The sequence below is a fragment of the Haliotis rufescens genome, unplaced genomic scaffold, assembly GCF_023055435.1.
Source record: "Haliotis rufescens isolate VD_foot unplaced genomic scaffold, xgHalRufe1.0.p SCAF_14, whole genome shotgun sequence".
Classification (NCBI taxonomy): domain Eukaryota; kingdom Metazoa; phylum Mollusca; class Gastropoda; order Lepetellida; family Haliotidae; genus Haliotis; species Haliotis rufescens.
The window spans coordinates 4590447-4608999 of record NW_025963824.1 but is presented as its reverse complement, the minus strand read 5'-3'; the positions used below and the strand labels follow the sequence as shown (position 1 = coordinate 4608999).

The 18553-nt window shown below is 43.9% G+C and overlaps 2 protein-coding genes across 6 annotated transcripts in view; one reads left to right on the top strand and one right to left on the bottom strand.

Annotated features, from left to right (window-relative positions):
• LOC124111860 (talin-1-like) overlaps positions 1–18553 on the top strand; it is a 325376-nt gene that overhangs the window by 69605 nt on the left and 237218 nt on the right. The window lies entirely within an intron of this gene.
• LOC124143727 lies at positions 76–6585 on the bottom strand. Its single transcript, XM_046512785.2, has 2 exons — positions 5900–6585; positions 76–4526 (listed from the first exon to the last, which is right to left on the bottom strand). The coding sequence occupies exons 1-2, from the start codon at positions 5955–5957 to the stop codon at positions 901–903; spliced, it is 3684 nt and encodes a 1227-aa protein (XP_046368741.1). The 5' UTR covers positions 5958–6585; the 3' UTR covers positions 76–900.

The following is an 18553-nucleotide window of genomic DNA, read 5'->3' as shown; positions in this document are numbered from 1 at the left end:
AAAATTTGAACTACCTTTTTTGACATAACAAACTGACTTTTCTTAAACTTTCAAAGAATACAAGCAAACCAAAAAAAGAATTATGAAGATATCTTTATTAGTTCTTGAGATATTGACAATCGAACATCCATTGTCATAGACGTGGGCAAATTTAATTACATTTGGACAAGTTCTGCATTAATTCATAACAAAACAAAGACTAACACAAGCAAACAAAAAGCATTTGAACAAAACATATATAACTCTAAACCATTTGTAGAATTACTGTCCACATCTGAGGACATATAATCAGAAATATTGAGCTCTAAAAATTGAAAAATGTTGGAAATTAAACTTGAAAATTTAGTCGTTTACCACATTTCACATCACCATAAAAGGAATATTTCTGACAGCAAAAGGCATATAAAACATTTTCCAAACACAATTGGTTATATATTTTAACTCTATTTTTTTCCAGGTCTCTGATAATGCAATTGAACCTGTTAGAAGCTACCAAAGATGACAAAATCTTAAATTTTGGTGGCGGAAAAATGTCAACAGATTGCCTGTTTGTATAATTTTTCCTTTTTCTCTAATTCCTTAACTATTCAAGCAGTAAAACTTTGTAGACTAATAGTACACATGTCTGTCAATGACATATTCAAATAACAATATATTACAGTAATAAATGATGTCTTGTACAAATAAAAAATATGGAATATGTCACAAGGACAATCAACCGTAGTGAATACCAATTCATGTTTTTATACATACGACACAAAAGTGGGCCAAATTCAATGTTTCAATTTCATTAGTTTGATTGTCAAAATGTCTAATATTGTCAACATGTTTGTTGTTTTAGTAGAGCTGTTGCAGTAGCAACTAACAAACTACTAGTAATATCGGCAATAATACAAAAAATTAACAATAAAGTTCTTTGTAAACCTTGTACTTTTGGCCCAGAATAATAAACCGCTCAAGAGTGCTTATACTCCACATTCTGCCATTGGTTGTTGTGACTTCAAAGTCCCAGTCAAACACAAATGCTGCTGAAATTGTCTCTACATCTGACTTAGACCATCTAAAAACGTTCTTCTTCAATCGACACTTCTCAAGGAAGGTCACTTCTGCTTGCTCTTTAGTTGCAACAGACAAAACTTGGCCAATATAAAAATCATTGTCAAAGTAGACAGCTATGAATTGTCCTTGATTTGAAAAGCTGAAGCTGCCAAACTGAGCATCATTTATGATGGCTTCTTCATCTGCTTCAGCTTCTTCATCCGTGTCAAATTCTGCCATGGTTGTCTCTGCTGACGGCAGTTCCTCGTCACCAAGATGGGCTTTGAGATTGCTGGCAAGTTCTCCGATACTGCCACACAGTTTAAGATGTTTTTTCGTGAAACCTAAAACAATCTTTTGAAATCTAATTTCTTCTTTAAGGAAGTGCAGCTTTTCTGTATTGCTGTCGAAACGTCCGAGCAGTATGTCCACATCCCTTGCACGCTGACAGGGTCCTCCGTGTTTGTGTACGGACTCTGACAGCTTTTTCTTTCTAGCAGCAAGTTGAGCTTCCTTTCTCTCCTTCTTCAGTCTGTTTGCTGCAAGGATTTCCCTTTGCTTGCTGAGAACACTTGATTGTTCAACTTGATGTGCCTTGCGCAGGCCTTCAGACCTCTCTGAGCAAAGTTTCAGCAACTCATCCTGCTCCTTCTCAGATTTGGTGTCAAACCAAACTGACGTCTTGTTTCTTTTCAACATGTTCATGGTGCTGTGATGATGAAGGGATGCATGTCGTCGCTTGAAGATGCTAAAGTCTAGGTCTCCAAAGCAAGCTTCACCAATCAGGTTGGTTATCTTGGAGTGCTTCATCTTGTCGATCTGCTGCTCATCCTTCACGTCATGGTACTTGCCACCAGGCAAGAAATCACAGAGCTGTCTTTCTACAACAACCAGGAACTGCGCACAAAGTCTCTGGAGAAGTAGGGTGACCGTTGAATGTTTGTTGGTGCTGTTCCCATGGTAGAGTCCAGGAAAGACATTGCTGTCCACTGTGATACCAAAAAGGGGAGGACATTGGTCTTCAGCAAGTTGACTGGCGTCAGCCTCCCACCTCTTCAAGGAATCATGCATTTCTGTCACATACATGAAGAAGTCCAAGTAGGTGATATCTCTGCCGATCAAGATCCAGTATGGGCCAGTAATCTTCTGGTAGATGATCCCCAAAGATATGATGATTGCATCAACGTTATCGCATTCAGCATCATACAATACACTTTCCTGCTTCAGGTTCAAGGATGGCATGAAGTTCTTCAAGAAATCGATGACTTCTCTTCTGTGATGGTGAAGGGATGCAGCAGCCTGGAATAGATTGTTAAATCTGTTTCCTCTGAAGCTGGTAATCAGTGAATGAAGATCTTGCATGCTACAGAAAGCTTCCCACGAGTCCTTACATCCATTTTTTTCATCGCCTCTGGGTCCCAGTATGTCACATGCAGTTCTTATATATCTAGCTCCAGCATTTTCAGCATTTGAGCTGAACCTCTTGAACTTGTCTGCACAGTCACGCCCTATCTTCTCTTCTTGTTCTTTCTCCCACTGCTTAAGGACCTTGTCTGCTGCTGAGCTCATGCCAAGAAGGAAGTGGGCATTACAATGCAGAAATTCCATACCGTCAACGTCAACCAAGGTCTCGTTGCGTTGTTTCTCAAAGGCCTTGTTAAAGGACTTCATTACACTGGCTCGATCGCTCATCAGACCTGTAATGTTTTTCAACATTGTTTGAAAGACAGCATCAATTTCATTTTCTGGGTACAAGTCTGCCAGCTCCTTCAAGAGGTTGAATGCTACATCAATCAGAGTATCAGTGTCTTCTCTGCATACAGGAGCAAAGCCACATGACAACAGTTGGCCTCCATCTGTTGAGAGCTGGTGTCCAACTACTTTGCTGTGATCCCTTGTTGTGCCATCTGAGTGTAGATCAACATTTGATGCCTGTAAAAGGGTTTCTGCCAGCTGTCGTTTTGCAAGGACATGTCCTTTGTCCGCATATCGAAGAGAAGATCTTTCGGATGGGAGGTCTTTAGAATCAAGCTTTATAGCAAACAAATTCCTCACAACAATGTCAATGACTGAACCACAGTTCTTGCCTGAGACCTCTGCTCTTCCCATCAGTTCAATGACACACTTGACCACATCCCTTGTGAATTTGTTAGAGTTCCCCTCACGCATACGTAGTGATGCCTCATGCCTGTCATCCTTTGGAAGCCGATCATCTTTAACTTCCTGCAATTTCAAGTTCAATCTGACCTTTTCCTTCCTTTTCTTCTCTTCTTGCCTAGCATTGGAGAGAAGTGTTTGAGATTTTTTGAGCTTATGCTTTAGGTTTTTTATTGTCCGTTGAGATTGGAGACCATGACCTTTGCTGAGGCTGACCTCTTGCTCTGTGAGCTTTTTCTCCCATCGTTTCATTCTTTTGTAGTATGGAGCATGACGAAGTCTTGAAAGTTCTTTCCTCGTACGTTCCAGAGATGATTTGGTGGCTTCTTCTTGCAACTTTAAATGTTGAATGTCCTGTTTTAATGATGAAATAAAAGTTTCCCTTGATTCCAAATCTTGATTCTTTTGGTCCATTTGTTTCTCAAATTCAGATGTCTTATCTGAAATAATGTCATTGAGTGTCATTGTTTTCTCTTTTTCTAATTTCAGTTCTTTGATGGAAATCTCCAATTCACCCTTAAGCTTTCTTATTTGGTTACCTTTAGAAGCGGACATGAAGGGCAAATTTTCTACTGCTGACTGTGGTGACAGTTCAACCTCACATACATAAGGCAATGTTGTCTTGGGGCTATTGTCAACAGGGATGTCATCCAACTTTATTCGCTTACGACAAAGAGGTGTGGCAGGTTGAGGTATCGAGGGTGGACAGACTTTAGACACTGTGATGTCAGTATCTTTAATGTTGAGGTAGGGTGTTGCGTGGAAATCACTGTACGCCTGTTTGTCCCTATGCCGTGCTTTACTTTTCTTCCTTGCAGATTCTTGAATTTTCTTCAAATCGTTTCCGAAAGACTGTTTATCCAACCGAAAACCAGAAAGATAGCTTGCTGCTTGAATTATCCAGGACAGAGGAAAATCTTCTTTCTTTTGAAATGACACCAAGTCCAAGATTATTCCATTGGTTAAAGTGACCAAAGTAGACCTCGACGCACTTGTTTCATTGAGCAATTCAGTCCGTGACACGTTCACTTGGCGAAGATAATGTCCAACCAAATCCATCTCGACAGAGAGAAAATCTTGTAAAACATTATCCTTCAAATGTTTGGCTTTGTTGTGAGTTTTAAGAATTAATGCTCGGAGTCGTGGAGGCTGAAGTTCGGTTATGCTTGAGGCAAAATCTGCAACATTGTCCCATGTCTTGTTTCCGTCTTTCAGGTAATAAAACTGGATAAGAAGATGGTTGTTGCAGATCAGGTTTGTTGGTGCTGAAGGCCGTCTACCTCTTCCAGATGAATTGAAAATAGATTTCAATCTCTTGAAGTTTTCATCATCTGCAAAAAAAACCACAAATTCAATAAATAGTTCAAATCATTAGAAAAATATGTAAACAATAAACATTTTAATTGATAAAAAAACAAATCATGATGTGCATGTATTTAAGTTCCATTATTAAATAAAAAGTATACACTTTTGGTATGACTGAATTTATTTACACAAATCACAGTTCCTTGGAAATGCTGATATATTAATGTGCTTATCTGCAGCCATGAATCGCCAAAATATGTGTAAATCTAGGTGTTGTCGTGTTAAAATCCGCAAACATCAATTGATAATATATGACTTTCATCGATGTCAGCCGATTGACAATAAAATATGCATAATAAAAAAAATTCATCATTTTATTATCGATGTGTGAACATTACTCTTATTTGGAAATTACAAAACGAAAGTGGCTTTATTTCGATAAATATCATAACAGTAGACCAGGGATGTGAGCAGGTTTTCCCAAAAAAGCGGAAAAGTTTAGGGGGATCTGGGGGCATGTCCCCCCAGAAATTTTTAAAACATTTGATTGCATTTTAAGCAATTTCGTGCAGTTTGGACAACATTCACACCAAGAAATGTAATAAGTCAATGGCAAAAGTCAATAAGTCAAATAAACAAGATGGCAGATGCAGTAAAATTTCGAAGTTAAATCAGTACTTTTAAAAAATCGGGCATAGCTTCCGCACACCTGGCTACCCGCCAGGTCTGGGAGCAATACTGCTATAAACTTCAACCCCCATCCCCCAGGCACAAGGACAACTGTCACAAGCGTGCAATGTCTGACCCCTTCCCCATGTTGAAGCATATTGAAAAAAACTTACCTTGTACTTACCTTTTGATGAAAAAAATAAAACTCCATTGCAAACATGAGACATTAATACAACATCCCTGAGTAGACGTAAATCGTCAACCGAAATACAAATTAAATACATTTTGTCCTATCAGAAAGCCTTACGTGAACGTGTATCAACAAATGTATGCATATTCAGTGATAAAACATTTGCATGAAAGCTGACCTCCGACATCCGCCATCTTGTATTTTTACGAGAATTTTCGTGTCTACATTCTCAAAAACAGATCGTAAATATATGTTCGAATAATCATTCTTCAGATACAATATTAAAACGCTACCTAGTTTAATCATTCAAAATGTTAAATACAACTTCATTTTTTATCAATCTGCATTGAAAACCGACGTAAATAATAATAACAACTCTCCACACGGCGATTTGTTTACGTTTTCTTAGCCAGATCATCGAAGCAATATGAATCACTAAAATAGCCACTTTTATATTTTACATCGGCAACTATGAACTTTCCAATAAGTTCATAAAGGTTCAAAGGATTTATAAATGCAAAAAAAAGGGTTCTACATTACCTATTTGTTCATATAACGTAGTTGACGCGATCTCCGTTGAATCCTCTTTGCTGGCCATCTTGCATGGTGGGTCGCGCGCTTTTTTTCAAATCACGGGTGTGGTTTACCGTTTTATATTGTTCGGCGCATGCGCCACAGATAAGCTAGCTTTCGTTTCGTACATTTGTTGGAAAGGAAATTGAATGAAGAATCGATTGATATCAGAACTTGCTATGTTTATAAAAATACTTTTGACGCTATGATGATTTAAAGACGCATAATTATTTTAATTACGATTTACTGTTACAAAATAGTACGTTTTTAAAATGAATTTGATACCAAAACAAAGAGCCAACTCTTGTGACCTCGTTACTATTTTTAGATTATTTTTATGTCGTCTGTGTTAAATGCGCGAGAGTGAAGAAAAAGACCGTGTATTTTCCGTTGGGGTAAATTTCTTGAGGCGAGCGTCCCGCGGCGCTAATTAATGACGTCATTAGTGCATTGCTAATTAAAATCAGATTTATAATTGTTTCTTAATGAACAAATAACACACAACACATGAAAGGAAAAAGGACAAACTTATACTAGTATTTTTTTTAATTTGTATTACTCCATAAATAAGAAAGTAATGAGCAAGTGAAAACGGACCATTTTTGAGAATTTCTATGGATTCCACTTAGTTTGCAGGTCTGCTGCCGGTACCTACTTTCAGTTGAATGTAAAACAATTTCAAACATAGTGTTGTGTTTCATCTAAAGTGTTGCAGTAAATGTCAGCACAACTTCCAAGGTCCTGTTACAACTATTGATGACCAGTGTTTCGGCTTAGTAGAGATGACTTATAGTTCACTGATAACAGGACCATTACAGAGGGCCGAAATTCCTGATTATTGGGACAGTTTATGTTGTGAAGACAGTTATAACTCTAGATCCCTAGATAATAATAATAAATATTATAGGATAAATCGTGAAGGTGAAATGGGGTTTAATGTTACATTGTGTTCAAAACTATTGCACTTGGACAAGGAGGTTGGACAAGGGGCTACTTGTACTAGTCCGGACTATGCCAGTTTTATAGTGCTAGCCCACTGAGATACCATGACACAGTTTAACACAGACACCCCACACAGACACAGTATACTGCCTCCGAGACGACCAGTCCATGTTTAATCCCCTTGAAACTGAGCGCCAGGCAAGGTAACAACAAGTACCATTTTTTAACATTGTTTGGTATCACACAGCCGGGGATGCTCTGTCCACTTCACCACGGAGGCGTCCGATTCTGTAGGTCCAGGCCCCTTAATTAACGTCCAGCACTCTTCCACACACGTATATCTTTAGGAGATGCCAATATATTGATGAGTAGGTTGCTATACAATATGCATCACTGTCTGTAACTCCAGGCAAGCATTCCAAGTTTGAAATATGTTTTAGTGCCGGTGGTGATTTAATGGTGATGTTCAAAGGGAGGATGAAACTGCAGCATCAACACAGGGGAGCTTCATTCCCCTGCTGCAGTTCTAAAACAGCCAAATCCCATAAACTGTAAATGTCAGATTTGTCTATTCATGGGTAGTGCTTTACTTGATACAGCCGGGAACTGTAGGCTTTGTTGAGTACATAGATTCACTTGGAGTTCCAAGTCAGGACATTTTTTAAACAATATTTATGAGTTTGTCATTTTCAAAACAAAGGTTTGTCCCAGGTTCCTACTTTTGGCTGAAGCAATCTTACTAAATAGACTTATCAACATGTCCTTGCCTGTGTGGGCAGTGGGGTGGCCTGCTGGTTAAAGTGTTTGTTGGTCACACAGAAGGACCAGGTTTTGTTGCCCACATGGGTTCAATGTGAGGAGTCCATTTCTGGTGCCCCTGATGTAATATTGTAGGAATATTGTTAAGGGACACTCACTCACTCACTCACTCACTTGGACCACTCACTCACTCACTCACTCACTCACTCACTCACTCACTCACTCACTCAGACTACTCACTCACTCACTCACTCACTCACTCACTCACTCACTCACTTGCTCACTCGCTCACTCACTTGGACCACTCACTCGCTCACTCACTTGGACCACTCACTCACTTGGACCACTCACTCACTCACTTGGATCACTCACTTAGACCACTGACTCACTTGGACCACTGACTCACTTAGACCACTCACCCACTCACTCACTCACTCACTCACTCACTTGGATCACTCACTTAGACCATTCACTCACTTAGACCACTCACTCACTTAGACCACTCACTCACTCACTCACTCACTCACTCACTCACTCACTCACTCACTCAATCAATTGGATCACTCACTTACACCACTCACTCACTTGGACCACTCACTCACTCACCCACTCACTCACTCACTCACTCACTCACTCACCCACCCACCCACCCACCCACTCACTCACTCACTCACTCACTCACTCACTCACTCATTCACTGTAGGTGGCTCCAGATACAAGTATTACAGCTGCCAGCCTTTGGACCTCTGGACCTCCTTTGTTGTGGAGCACTGCATGCTAGCCAGGTCCTCACTGCAAGAGGGTGTTGTCTGAGAGCTGATTTGAGTGTGGATGGCACAGCCTGGTGACACTGATTGGTGTGACCAGCAATTAGTAACATGATGGCAAACTCAGGCTAAACAAATAAGGATTTATTCTGTTGTGAAATGGACTTTAATTTCCCTGCAGTGGTGAATCACTTGTCAGATATGACAATGTGGTGACAGATTCAACCTCTGATGCTGTCCAACGTGGGGGTCTGTGTCAGCCATTGCCTCGTCCCCAGTACATCTCAGTCAGGACACACAGGAGACATCAGTTCAGGCAGGACTGGGTGTGTTCTGGGGGTGTGTGTCCAAGTGGATGATTGTAGGGTGGGTTAAATACCCTGTTCAATGGAAGGATGGTGCGGGGTGGCAGCTATGGCCTGGGGAGACAATTAGGAGGTGACTGGGGTGGGGATTAAATACGCTGTTCAAGTGGTGGGATGATGTGGGGTGTAACAATGACCTTGGGAGACAATTGGTTGATGATGGGGTTGTTACAGGGAAGGGGTTGGACTGGTGTGGGGATGCATGTCAGCAGGTGGCAGCTGCAGTGGATCAGCATAGGGGATGGATGACCCCTCAATAACAGTGACGACAGCATGTGATGGCCAGTTGTGTGCCTAGTTAGTGGACAAACAGTGGGTGTACAAGAAGTGGACAATGTGTAGTTTGGTCATTACATGTGGTTAAGTTGTCATTCTTTTAGACTGATTGTTATGGCTGACCTCCAAAGGTGCAATGATGTCATAGTCTGTCTCACAGTCCCAGAACCAGATTATTTTCCCTTCCGCCCAGCCCTTACTGTAATAGTTGGTTGGTTGGTTTGTTGTTAAACGCCGCACTCAGCAATATTCCAGCTATATGACGGCGGTCTGTAAATAATCGAGTCTGGACCAGACAATCCAGTGATTAATATCATGAGCATCGATCCACGCAATTGGGATCGATGACATGCTTCAACCAAGTCAGCGAGCCTGACCACCCAATGCCGTTAGTTGCCTTTTACGACAAGCATAGTCGCCTTTTACGGCAAGCATGGGTTGCTGAAGACCTATTCTACCCAGGAATCTTCACGGGTTCCTTACTGTAATACTATGGCCTTAAATGAAGCAAGTCTAGATTTTCCACAGGTTGCCATCTCAGTGGATCTCCATTTCAATTTGGAGGTAGTAAAAACACAAGTAGCGATGGACCTGAATGCTGGGGAAACAGCTGTTCAGCATGCAAGTTGTTCCACGCGTCCAAAACCAAAGTCTTGTGACATTTGTTTCTCTTGTAGCGTCAGCTGATGATCAATATGTAGGGAGAGAGATCTACTGAAACGAATGCAAATAGACCAGCTTGGGCTAGTGGACTCAAGGCTGGATGTATTAGGTACATTAACATACAAGATGAACCATAGCCAGTTGAGTGTAAGCACGTAGGGTGAGCCATGGCCAGTTGAGTGTAAGCACGTAGGGTGAGCCATGGCCAGTTGAGTGTAAGCATGTAGGGTGAGCCATGGCCAGTTGAGTGTAAGCACGTAGGGTGAACCATGGCCAGTTGAGTGTAAGCACGTAGGGTGAGCCATGGCCAGTTGAGTGTAAGCACGTAGGGTGAGCCATGGCCAGTTGAGTGTAAGCATGTAGGGTGAGCCATGGCCAGTTGAGTGTAAGCACGTAGGGTGAACCATAGCCAGTTGAGTGTAAGCACGTAGGGTGAGCCATGGCCAGTTGAGTGTAAGCACGTAGGGTGAGCCATGGCCAGTTGAGTGTAAGCACGTAGGGTGAGCCATGGCCAGTTGAGTGTAAGCACGTAGGGTGAGCCATGGCCAGTTGAGTGTAAGCACGTAGGGTGAACCCCTGGCCAGTTGAGTATAAGCATGTAGGGTGAACCCCTGGCCAGTTGAGTATAAGCACGTAGGGTGAACCTCTGGCCAGTTTAGTGTAAGCACGTAGGGTGAACCTCTGGCCTGTTGAGTGTAAGCACATAGGGTGAACCGTGGCCAGTTGAGTGTAAGCACATAGGGTGAACCGTGGCCAGTTGAGTGTAAGCACATAGGGTGAACCACTGGCCAGTTGAGTGTAAGCACATAGGGTGAACCGTGGCCAGTTGAGTATAAGCACATAGGGTGAACCGTGGCCAGTTGAGTATAAGCACGTAGGGTGAAACACAGCCAGTTGAGTGTAAGCACATAGGGTGAACCTCTGGTCAGTTGAGTGTAAGCACGTAGGGTGAAACACAGCCAGTTGAGTGTAAGCATGTAGGGTGACTCTCTAGCCAGTTGAGTGTAAGCATGTATGGTGAACCATGGCCAGTTGAGTGTAAGCATCGAGGGTGGGTGTATTATGTACATAAACATACAAGATGCAGCAGGAGGGGTGGTGATGTGTTGGTAGTGGGTTGGGGTGGTGGAGGTGATTGTGGAGACTATCTGGACATGTCATACAAAGGTCCATCATGGACTGTGACAGCTGTCGTCCTGGTTGTAATGACCACTAGCGGAAATAGAAGCACAAGGACTGGGTTATGTTCACATAACCCGCCCATCCATCATGCCCTAAACACTGCTAATTCCAGTCTCCGCATGTAATTCCCACAATTCCCACCCTACACTTGTCCTAATAGCTACCAGCAAGCTGCAGTAATTCATCTCAATGGCCAAATTACTAAATTGTTGAAAATTGTCGTATCCTTTGCTTGCTCGCCGAGAGTTGATCTTTTGTTTCCCAATCATTTAGACGCCAAATTTATCTCATTACAACAGTAGCATTAGGCTGCACTGACTCCCTACTTAAGTCCTGGTACTGGTGCTACAGTGGCCGAGCCCCAGGAGAGCGGGTATCAATTTAGAAGGGGATAATAGATGGAACATTATTGTTTTATTCAAATAGGGCAGGATATGTGGTCAGTTTGTAGCGCTGAGAGAGCCCAGCCGGACGACCGGCCCGCATCGCCTGTAATAACCCGTGTTGGTTTAAAAGCTGTATCCGTGACTGAAGGCAGTAGAGAGGCCTTGCTTGTACTCCAAGCTGGTGTTCAGCATAGCTGCATAGGAGATTAGTGGGTGATGGGCAAGCTGGTGTATATCGCGTGACCGTGGTTGTCGTCGTGGAGGACGATGCTGTGGAGGAGGATGTGGATGGGATGTTCGGATGCAGGTATGTGGCCATATTGTTGCTGCTTGTGGGGTGACGGACCGCTTTGGGAGGGGATGCTTTGTGTGGGAGGCTGGGACATGGGGAGGGACTCCGGCGTTCACAGATCTGTGTGGTGATCAACTCTCAGGGTAAATTCACTAACAGGACATTGGCATGATAATGTAGCACTTTCAAATAGGACAGCAGTGATTTTGCAATAGTATAACTGGATATTTTCATGACTTGACAAATTTTGATGATATATGTTCAGTGATACATCTGGATAATATGTCCCAGATTTGAACCAGTCTGAGACCAGTCATCTGTCTTCAATATTAACTAAATTAAGAATTCTACAGCACATTTTGGAAAACTATAAAATATGCACTCAGAGCATCTCTGTGCAATGGGGTGTATTAAAAAAGTCTTCAGTTTTCTTTGTGGCTTTTTATTGAGTGCAAATTAATTTTTAGCTCATCATCCAGTTAGGACCTTATATTGTGGGAGGGTAGTTTTACAACTGGTGAGGTAGAGGGAGTCAATGATACTCTTTAGTGGGAGGCTGCCTCTGTGTGGCAGACTGCATGTGCTGATCACTCCAGATGGGGCAGGGAGGTGTGATGGTGTAGGGATGTGTGTGTGTGTGAGTGAGTTGGGTTTAACGCCGCTTTAAACAGTATTCCAGTTATATCGCGGCGTGTCAGCTTAATGTGGGAGGAAAGCTCAAAGTGATGCAGGTCCCAGACGTTTACCGCTTCGGTGAAACCCACGAGCACGGGTATGGTGCTGACAAACCTAGAAACATAATCGGGGCGAACCCGGATTCGAACCCACAATCATAGGTTTCTGGCATGCCAAGGGACGCAACTCTGCACAACGAATCGTGGCGCCTTAGACGACTGGGCCACCCGTGTCCCCTGTGTAGGGATGTGATAGTGTGGGGTGTGATGGTGTAGAGTGGGGATGTGATGGTGTAGAGTGGGGATGTGATGGTGTGGGTGGGATGTGATGGTGTGGGTGGGGTGTGATGGTGTGGGTGGGGTGAGATGGTGTGGGTGGGGTGTGATGGTGTGGGTAGGGTGTGATGGTGTAGAGTGGGGATGTGGTGGTGTGGGTGGGGGTGTGAAAGTGTGGGGTGTGATGGTGTAGAGTGGGGATGTGGGGGTGTGGGTGGGGTGTGATGGTGTGGATGGGGTGTGATGGTGTGGGTGGGGTGTGATGGTGTGGGTGGGGTGTGATGGTGTAGAGTGGGGTGTGATGGTGTGGGTGGGGTGTGATGGTGTGGGTGGGGTGTGATGGTGAGGTGGGGACCCGAGTGTGTAGGGTTGGGATGTGATGGTGTGGGTTGGAGATGTGATCGTGTGGGGTGGGGTTGTGTTGGTTTAAGGTGGAGATACGGGGGTGTAGGATAGGGATGTGATGGTGTGGGTTGGAGATGTGATCGTGTGGGGTGGGGTTGTGTTGGTTTAAGGTGGAGATACGGGGGTGTAGGATGGGGATGTGACGGTGTAGGATGGGGATGTGATGGTGTAGGATGGGGATGTGATGGTGTGAGGTGGAGATACGGGGGTGTAGGATGGGGATGTGATGGTGTAGGATGGGGATGTGATGGTGTAGATGCGGCTGTGATGCTGTAGATTCAGGTTGTGATGGTGTAAAGTGTGGATGTGATAGTTTTAGAAGGCAATGGTGCAATTTGAGGGATGAGGATTCAGACACAACTTGCAACATACATTCACTAAGTGTGTTAGTAGATCAGGGAAAGTGAATAAATAATGTGGTCTCCAGTCCTATGAAGATGATCAAACCTGTATAGGAGAGACCACTTAGCTAGTCTACTAAATTAGTCCTTTATACTTTATGCTCCACATGACCCCTCTACAACTAGGGTCCCTTCAGTTCAAGATTACCTCCCACATCATGCTGGCCTGTTGAGTTGTAACCGAAATCCTGAATGTCATCATGGTGTCCAACTCTGCAGCCTCCCTCACTCCTAACCCCACTTGTGATACGTCAAGGTCGGCCAAGAACAGATGTACACATCTTCAACTAGTAGTGCCTGGTTCACCAGAGCTGGTACCCGACAAGGAGCTCACTAGGATTATACTCTTGATGATAATCTTATAAATCCTGTCCAAGTTGTTTAATCCCGGAAGCAGCCTCTGTGTCTTCTAAATGTCGCAGCAGAATGGAGCAGGTGCCTCTCCCTACATGTCTCGTACCTTCCTGGACCCTGGGGATTCTTGGGTAGAATAGGTCTTCAGCAACCCATCAGCCATATGGGGTAAGGTGGTCAAGCTTGCTGACGTTCGATGGTGTGGATCTCATAATATCGGTCAATGGATTGTCTCAATCAGACTCAAATATTAACAGGCTGCCGTCATTAAGCTTGAATAGAGTGCAGCATTAAATAACAAACACTCATGCTCTCTTTCAACCCTCCTGCCCCTTGCACCCTGGAACCAGTGTGATTCCCTTGCATGCCCTCCCACCCTCACCTTGAAACTTACAGATGACTCCCTTTAGCCCCTCCCCCTAATGTACATGTGTGACCCCTGTTTGCCACTCCCACCCTCCCTTCAAACCCACATGTGTACCCCTGTTAACCCCTTCCATCCTCCCACCCTCCCCCCAAACCTACAGCCGGTACAGGTGTACCCCGTTTGCCCCTCCACACCCTCCCCCCAAACCTACAGGTGTACCCCTGTTTGCCCCTCCCACCCCCTCGATGACTCCCTGCATCCCTGGCCTTGTGACTGAAGCATGTCAGTGACTGGTGGAGTGTTTATTGATTATGCGGGATGCTGCCTTAAACAGCTTCATTGTTGTTGCAATAATGGACACAAATTATACTCCTCCTGTTCCTTGGGAGTGTATTTGCCTGTACCAGGCCGTGTTTGTCAATTATACTGAATATGCCCCTCCACTGGGCAGCTTGTGGAATAATGCCTGCAGTTTACCCCACTTCAGGGACAGCACTAATACAAATAATGGGTCGTCCAAGCTTCGGTGCATCACATCATTGTAGAGAGTGATGGATACAGTGTCTCTGTTATGTGATATATCTGCTTAGAATGGGGGGATACGCCCCGGGTTCTTGTAGGGGGCCTAGCATGGTCCTGTTGGTGGATGGAGGGCCAGTATGGGGGGATACCCCCCGGGTCCCTGTAGGGGGCCTAGCATGGTCCTGTTGGTGGATGGAGGGCCAGTATGGGGGGATACCCCCCGGGTCCCTGTAGGGGGCCTAGCATGGTCCTGTTGGTGGATGGAGGGCCAGAATGTAAGAGGGTGTTAATGAGAAATATGCACTTGGAATTGTTCTCGTTTCACCAGTAAAACTTAAGTTGACATTTTTGTTGACATGCTTATAAGGGGAGTGTTCGGACATTCAATGGAGATTTAGTACAAACTACATTTGATTGAGATTCACAATTTGTGACAGATTGGTTTGCAATGGTTTAATGGCGAAGTATTTGTTTTGTATTGTAAAGTTTTTTGTTGTTGGTTTATGGTTCTGCCATCAGTAAAGATTAAATATTTAAAAAAATAATTAAAAATAGAATGTCAGAATCAGGTTTTTTTACCTTACGATTCCAAATCAAGCTTTAGGATGATTATAATAAACCTGTACAATGCATTTTATTTTTTGCCTTTCAACCCTATTTTTCACTATCAAAGTCTTTGAAGCAATGGTAAAAAGAATGTTGTACTGACTGATCTGCTGATGGGATTCTACAAGATCAGATAGTCGTGAACTGTAGGAAAATATGTTGAATGTAATCCTTTCCTTTGAACTACTCAGAAATAAGTTGATGAAATTCTTCAAGGACTGATAGCTAAAGCACACCAAAATCGAAAAATGATATTCCAAAAGATCCAATGAATTTAAATGACATGAATATGTGTCGATGAATTTATTCAAGATCTCATATACAGCTTGACTTTGAACTGTAAAATCTGTTGATGAAATTCTGATAGCTTTCAGTAATATCTGTCCAGTTGTTAAGTTCTGATGCTTTGTGTTGTGGAAGGTCATCTCTTGACAAGGATGCCCTCCATCTGCGTCTCCTCTGACTGCCTCACATCAACACCCTGTTATGACTTTCTACAACAGTTAGTTTCATTCCGAGGTTGAGCAATATCTCGTTTAACTGTAAGAAAGTCATCCTCAGGATGATGTTGATGCAAACGATGCAGCATCACTTCAAGCTAAGCCGTCAACGGCCAAAGTTTGCCAGCCTGTTTGTGTGGGTACCATTGCTCCCTTTGATGTCCCTGATGATAAAATGATACTGAAACATTCTTCTGTAACACAATAATGCTGTGCGTTATTCAATATTCCAATGTCACTTTGTCTTTGATGGTCTGAGCGATGCCTACAAGGCAATGTCAGGGCTCCACTAAATGTTGTAGGATAGTTTTTGTCTAATTGTGAATGTAAAGATCCCCGGAGGATGGGTCGGTTGTAGAAAGCTGACTTCTCGACCCTGCTGCCAGCAGGATGGGCCGCAATTTGTTGCTTGTCAGGGGCTATAAAGAAATGCCCACACTCTAAACAATAACTACTCCCCAGGGCTACAGGAACCATTTTGGTGAATAATGAATGCTCCCTTAGCTTTTAGTGAAAATTACCTTGGCAATGAAATATATGACCTTGGTGATATGGTGCAAGTTGCTGATGTAGGAGTGAGACTGAGAGGTGACAGTGTGGAGATTATGGGGATTTCGGGGGATACTAGCCCAAACATGGTTCTTAGCATCCTTGTCAGTAGAGTGTAGTCTCACGGGGACAATTATCAGCTAGGCTTACTGGCGGAACAGACTTTTACTGGACTTTGGTTTCGGACAAGCGACTAATGACACTGACTGGATGTTTATTTTATTCTGAATTTCTGGGTTAAAATATGTCATGCATTGGAATAGATATTAATATAAGTGTATTACTATCTGTATTTTGCAGGGTAATTTTAATTGCTTCAACTTGTTTGCTTGTGTTGATTGTTCACCAGATCGTCTGACAACGTGATGGAATCCATTGTTTTTGACATCACGGATGGATCAACATGGCGTTGTTAACACATGTGGACTTAAGCATTGCATGTTAAGTTGCAAGCATCTAAAAATATTTGACAAGGTGTTGATGTACATGTGCGCTGTCATCTAGATCAGACACGCAGGCTGAAGGTCAGTGGTAGAAACGAACAGTTTAAGTCCACTAGTCCTTATGACGATAACATATATCAAAACCCTTAAAAAGGGCAAAATTCTACCCATCCTTATGATACCTTAACTTTTGAGCAGTTGCGTGGTGGTGTAGGGGCAGGTTGTGGCAGGGTGTGGCAGGGTGGCAATGGTAACTAGTGAAAATTTACATGTGGGCTGTCACCCTACAGACTGATGACTGGTCAGTGGGGAGGGTGTGTGTGACTGGGTGGGGCTGGGCGTGGCAGGGTATTACCATGTGGGCTGTCACCCTACAGGCTGATGACTTGTCAGTGGGGAGGGTGTGTGTGACTGGGTGGGGCTTGGCGTGGCAGGGTATTAACATGTGGGCTGTCACCCTACAGGCTGATGACTTGTCAGTGGGGAGGGTGTGTGTGACTGGGAGGGGCTGGGCGTGGCAGGGTATTACCATGTGGGCTGTCAGCTACAGGCTGAGGACTTGTCAGTGGGGAGGGTGTGTGTGACTGGGTGGGGCTGGGCGTGGCAGGGTAGCAATGCTACTACAGTGATATTCACTCATGGGCTGTTACCAACGGTCTGATGACTGTGGGGACGATGGGTGGGGCTGGGCGTGGCAGGGTGTTACCATGTAGGCTGTCACCCTACAGGCTGATGACTGGTCAGTAGCCTGCAGTGTTAGAAATTGGCACAAGTTCTGTAGTCCAACTGCCCAATAGTTAAGGTGCCATTAGGACAATTAGAAATTTGCCATTTTTATTGGTTTTCCTGGATGTTATCATTATAAGGACTAGTGGAGTAGAAATGTTAGCTTCTACCACTGAGTAAGGTGTCCTCCACTTGTCTCACGTAGAAGTGGTTTATTATTCATCAGGAGGAAATAGTGGAGTAACTGGAGACAAAATCAATTATTCTGACCATGCTGGGAACTCCGGGATGTGTTGACTGGGTGACGGTCATGCTCTGACACTATCCAGTAGGCAGCTGTACAGTGTAGTCCCACAATAGTCAGCTGTACAGTGTCGCCCCACAATAGGCAGCTGTACAGTGTAGTTCCACAATAAGCAGCTGTACAGTGTCACCCCACAATAGGCAGCTGTACAGTGTAGTTCCACAAAAGGCACCTGTACAGTGTAGCCCCATAATAGGCAGCTGTACAGTGTAGCCCCACAATAGGCAGCTGTACAGTGTAGTCCCACTATAGGCAGCTGTACAGTGTAGCCGTACAATAAGCAGCTGTACAGTGTCGCCCCACAATAGGCAGCTGTACAGTGTAGTTCCACAATAGGCACCTGTACAGTGTAGCCCCACAATAGGCAGCTGTACAGTGTAGTCCCACTATAGGCAGCTGTACAGTGTAGTTCCACAATAGGCACCTGTACAGTGTAGCCCCACAATAGGCAGCTGTACAGTGTAGTCCCACAATAGACAGCTGTACAGTGTAGCCCCACAATAGGCACCTGTACAGTGTAGCCGTACAATAGGCAGCTGTACAGTGTAGCCCCACAATAGGCAGCTGTACAGTGTAGTCCCACAATAGACAGCTGTACAGTGTAGCCCCACAATAGGCAGCTGTACAATGTAGCCCACAATAGGCAGCTGTACAGTGTAGCCCTACAATAGACAGCTGTACAGTGTAGCCCCACAATAGGCAGCTGTGCAGTGTAGCCCTACAATAGACAGCTGTACAGTGTAGCCCCACAATAGGCAGCTGTGCAGTGTAGCCCTGCAATAGACAGCTGTAAAGGGTAGTCCCACAATAGGCAGCTGTACAGTGTAGTCCCACAATAGGCAGCTGTACAGTGTAGTCCCAC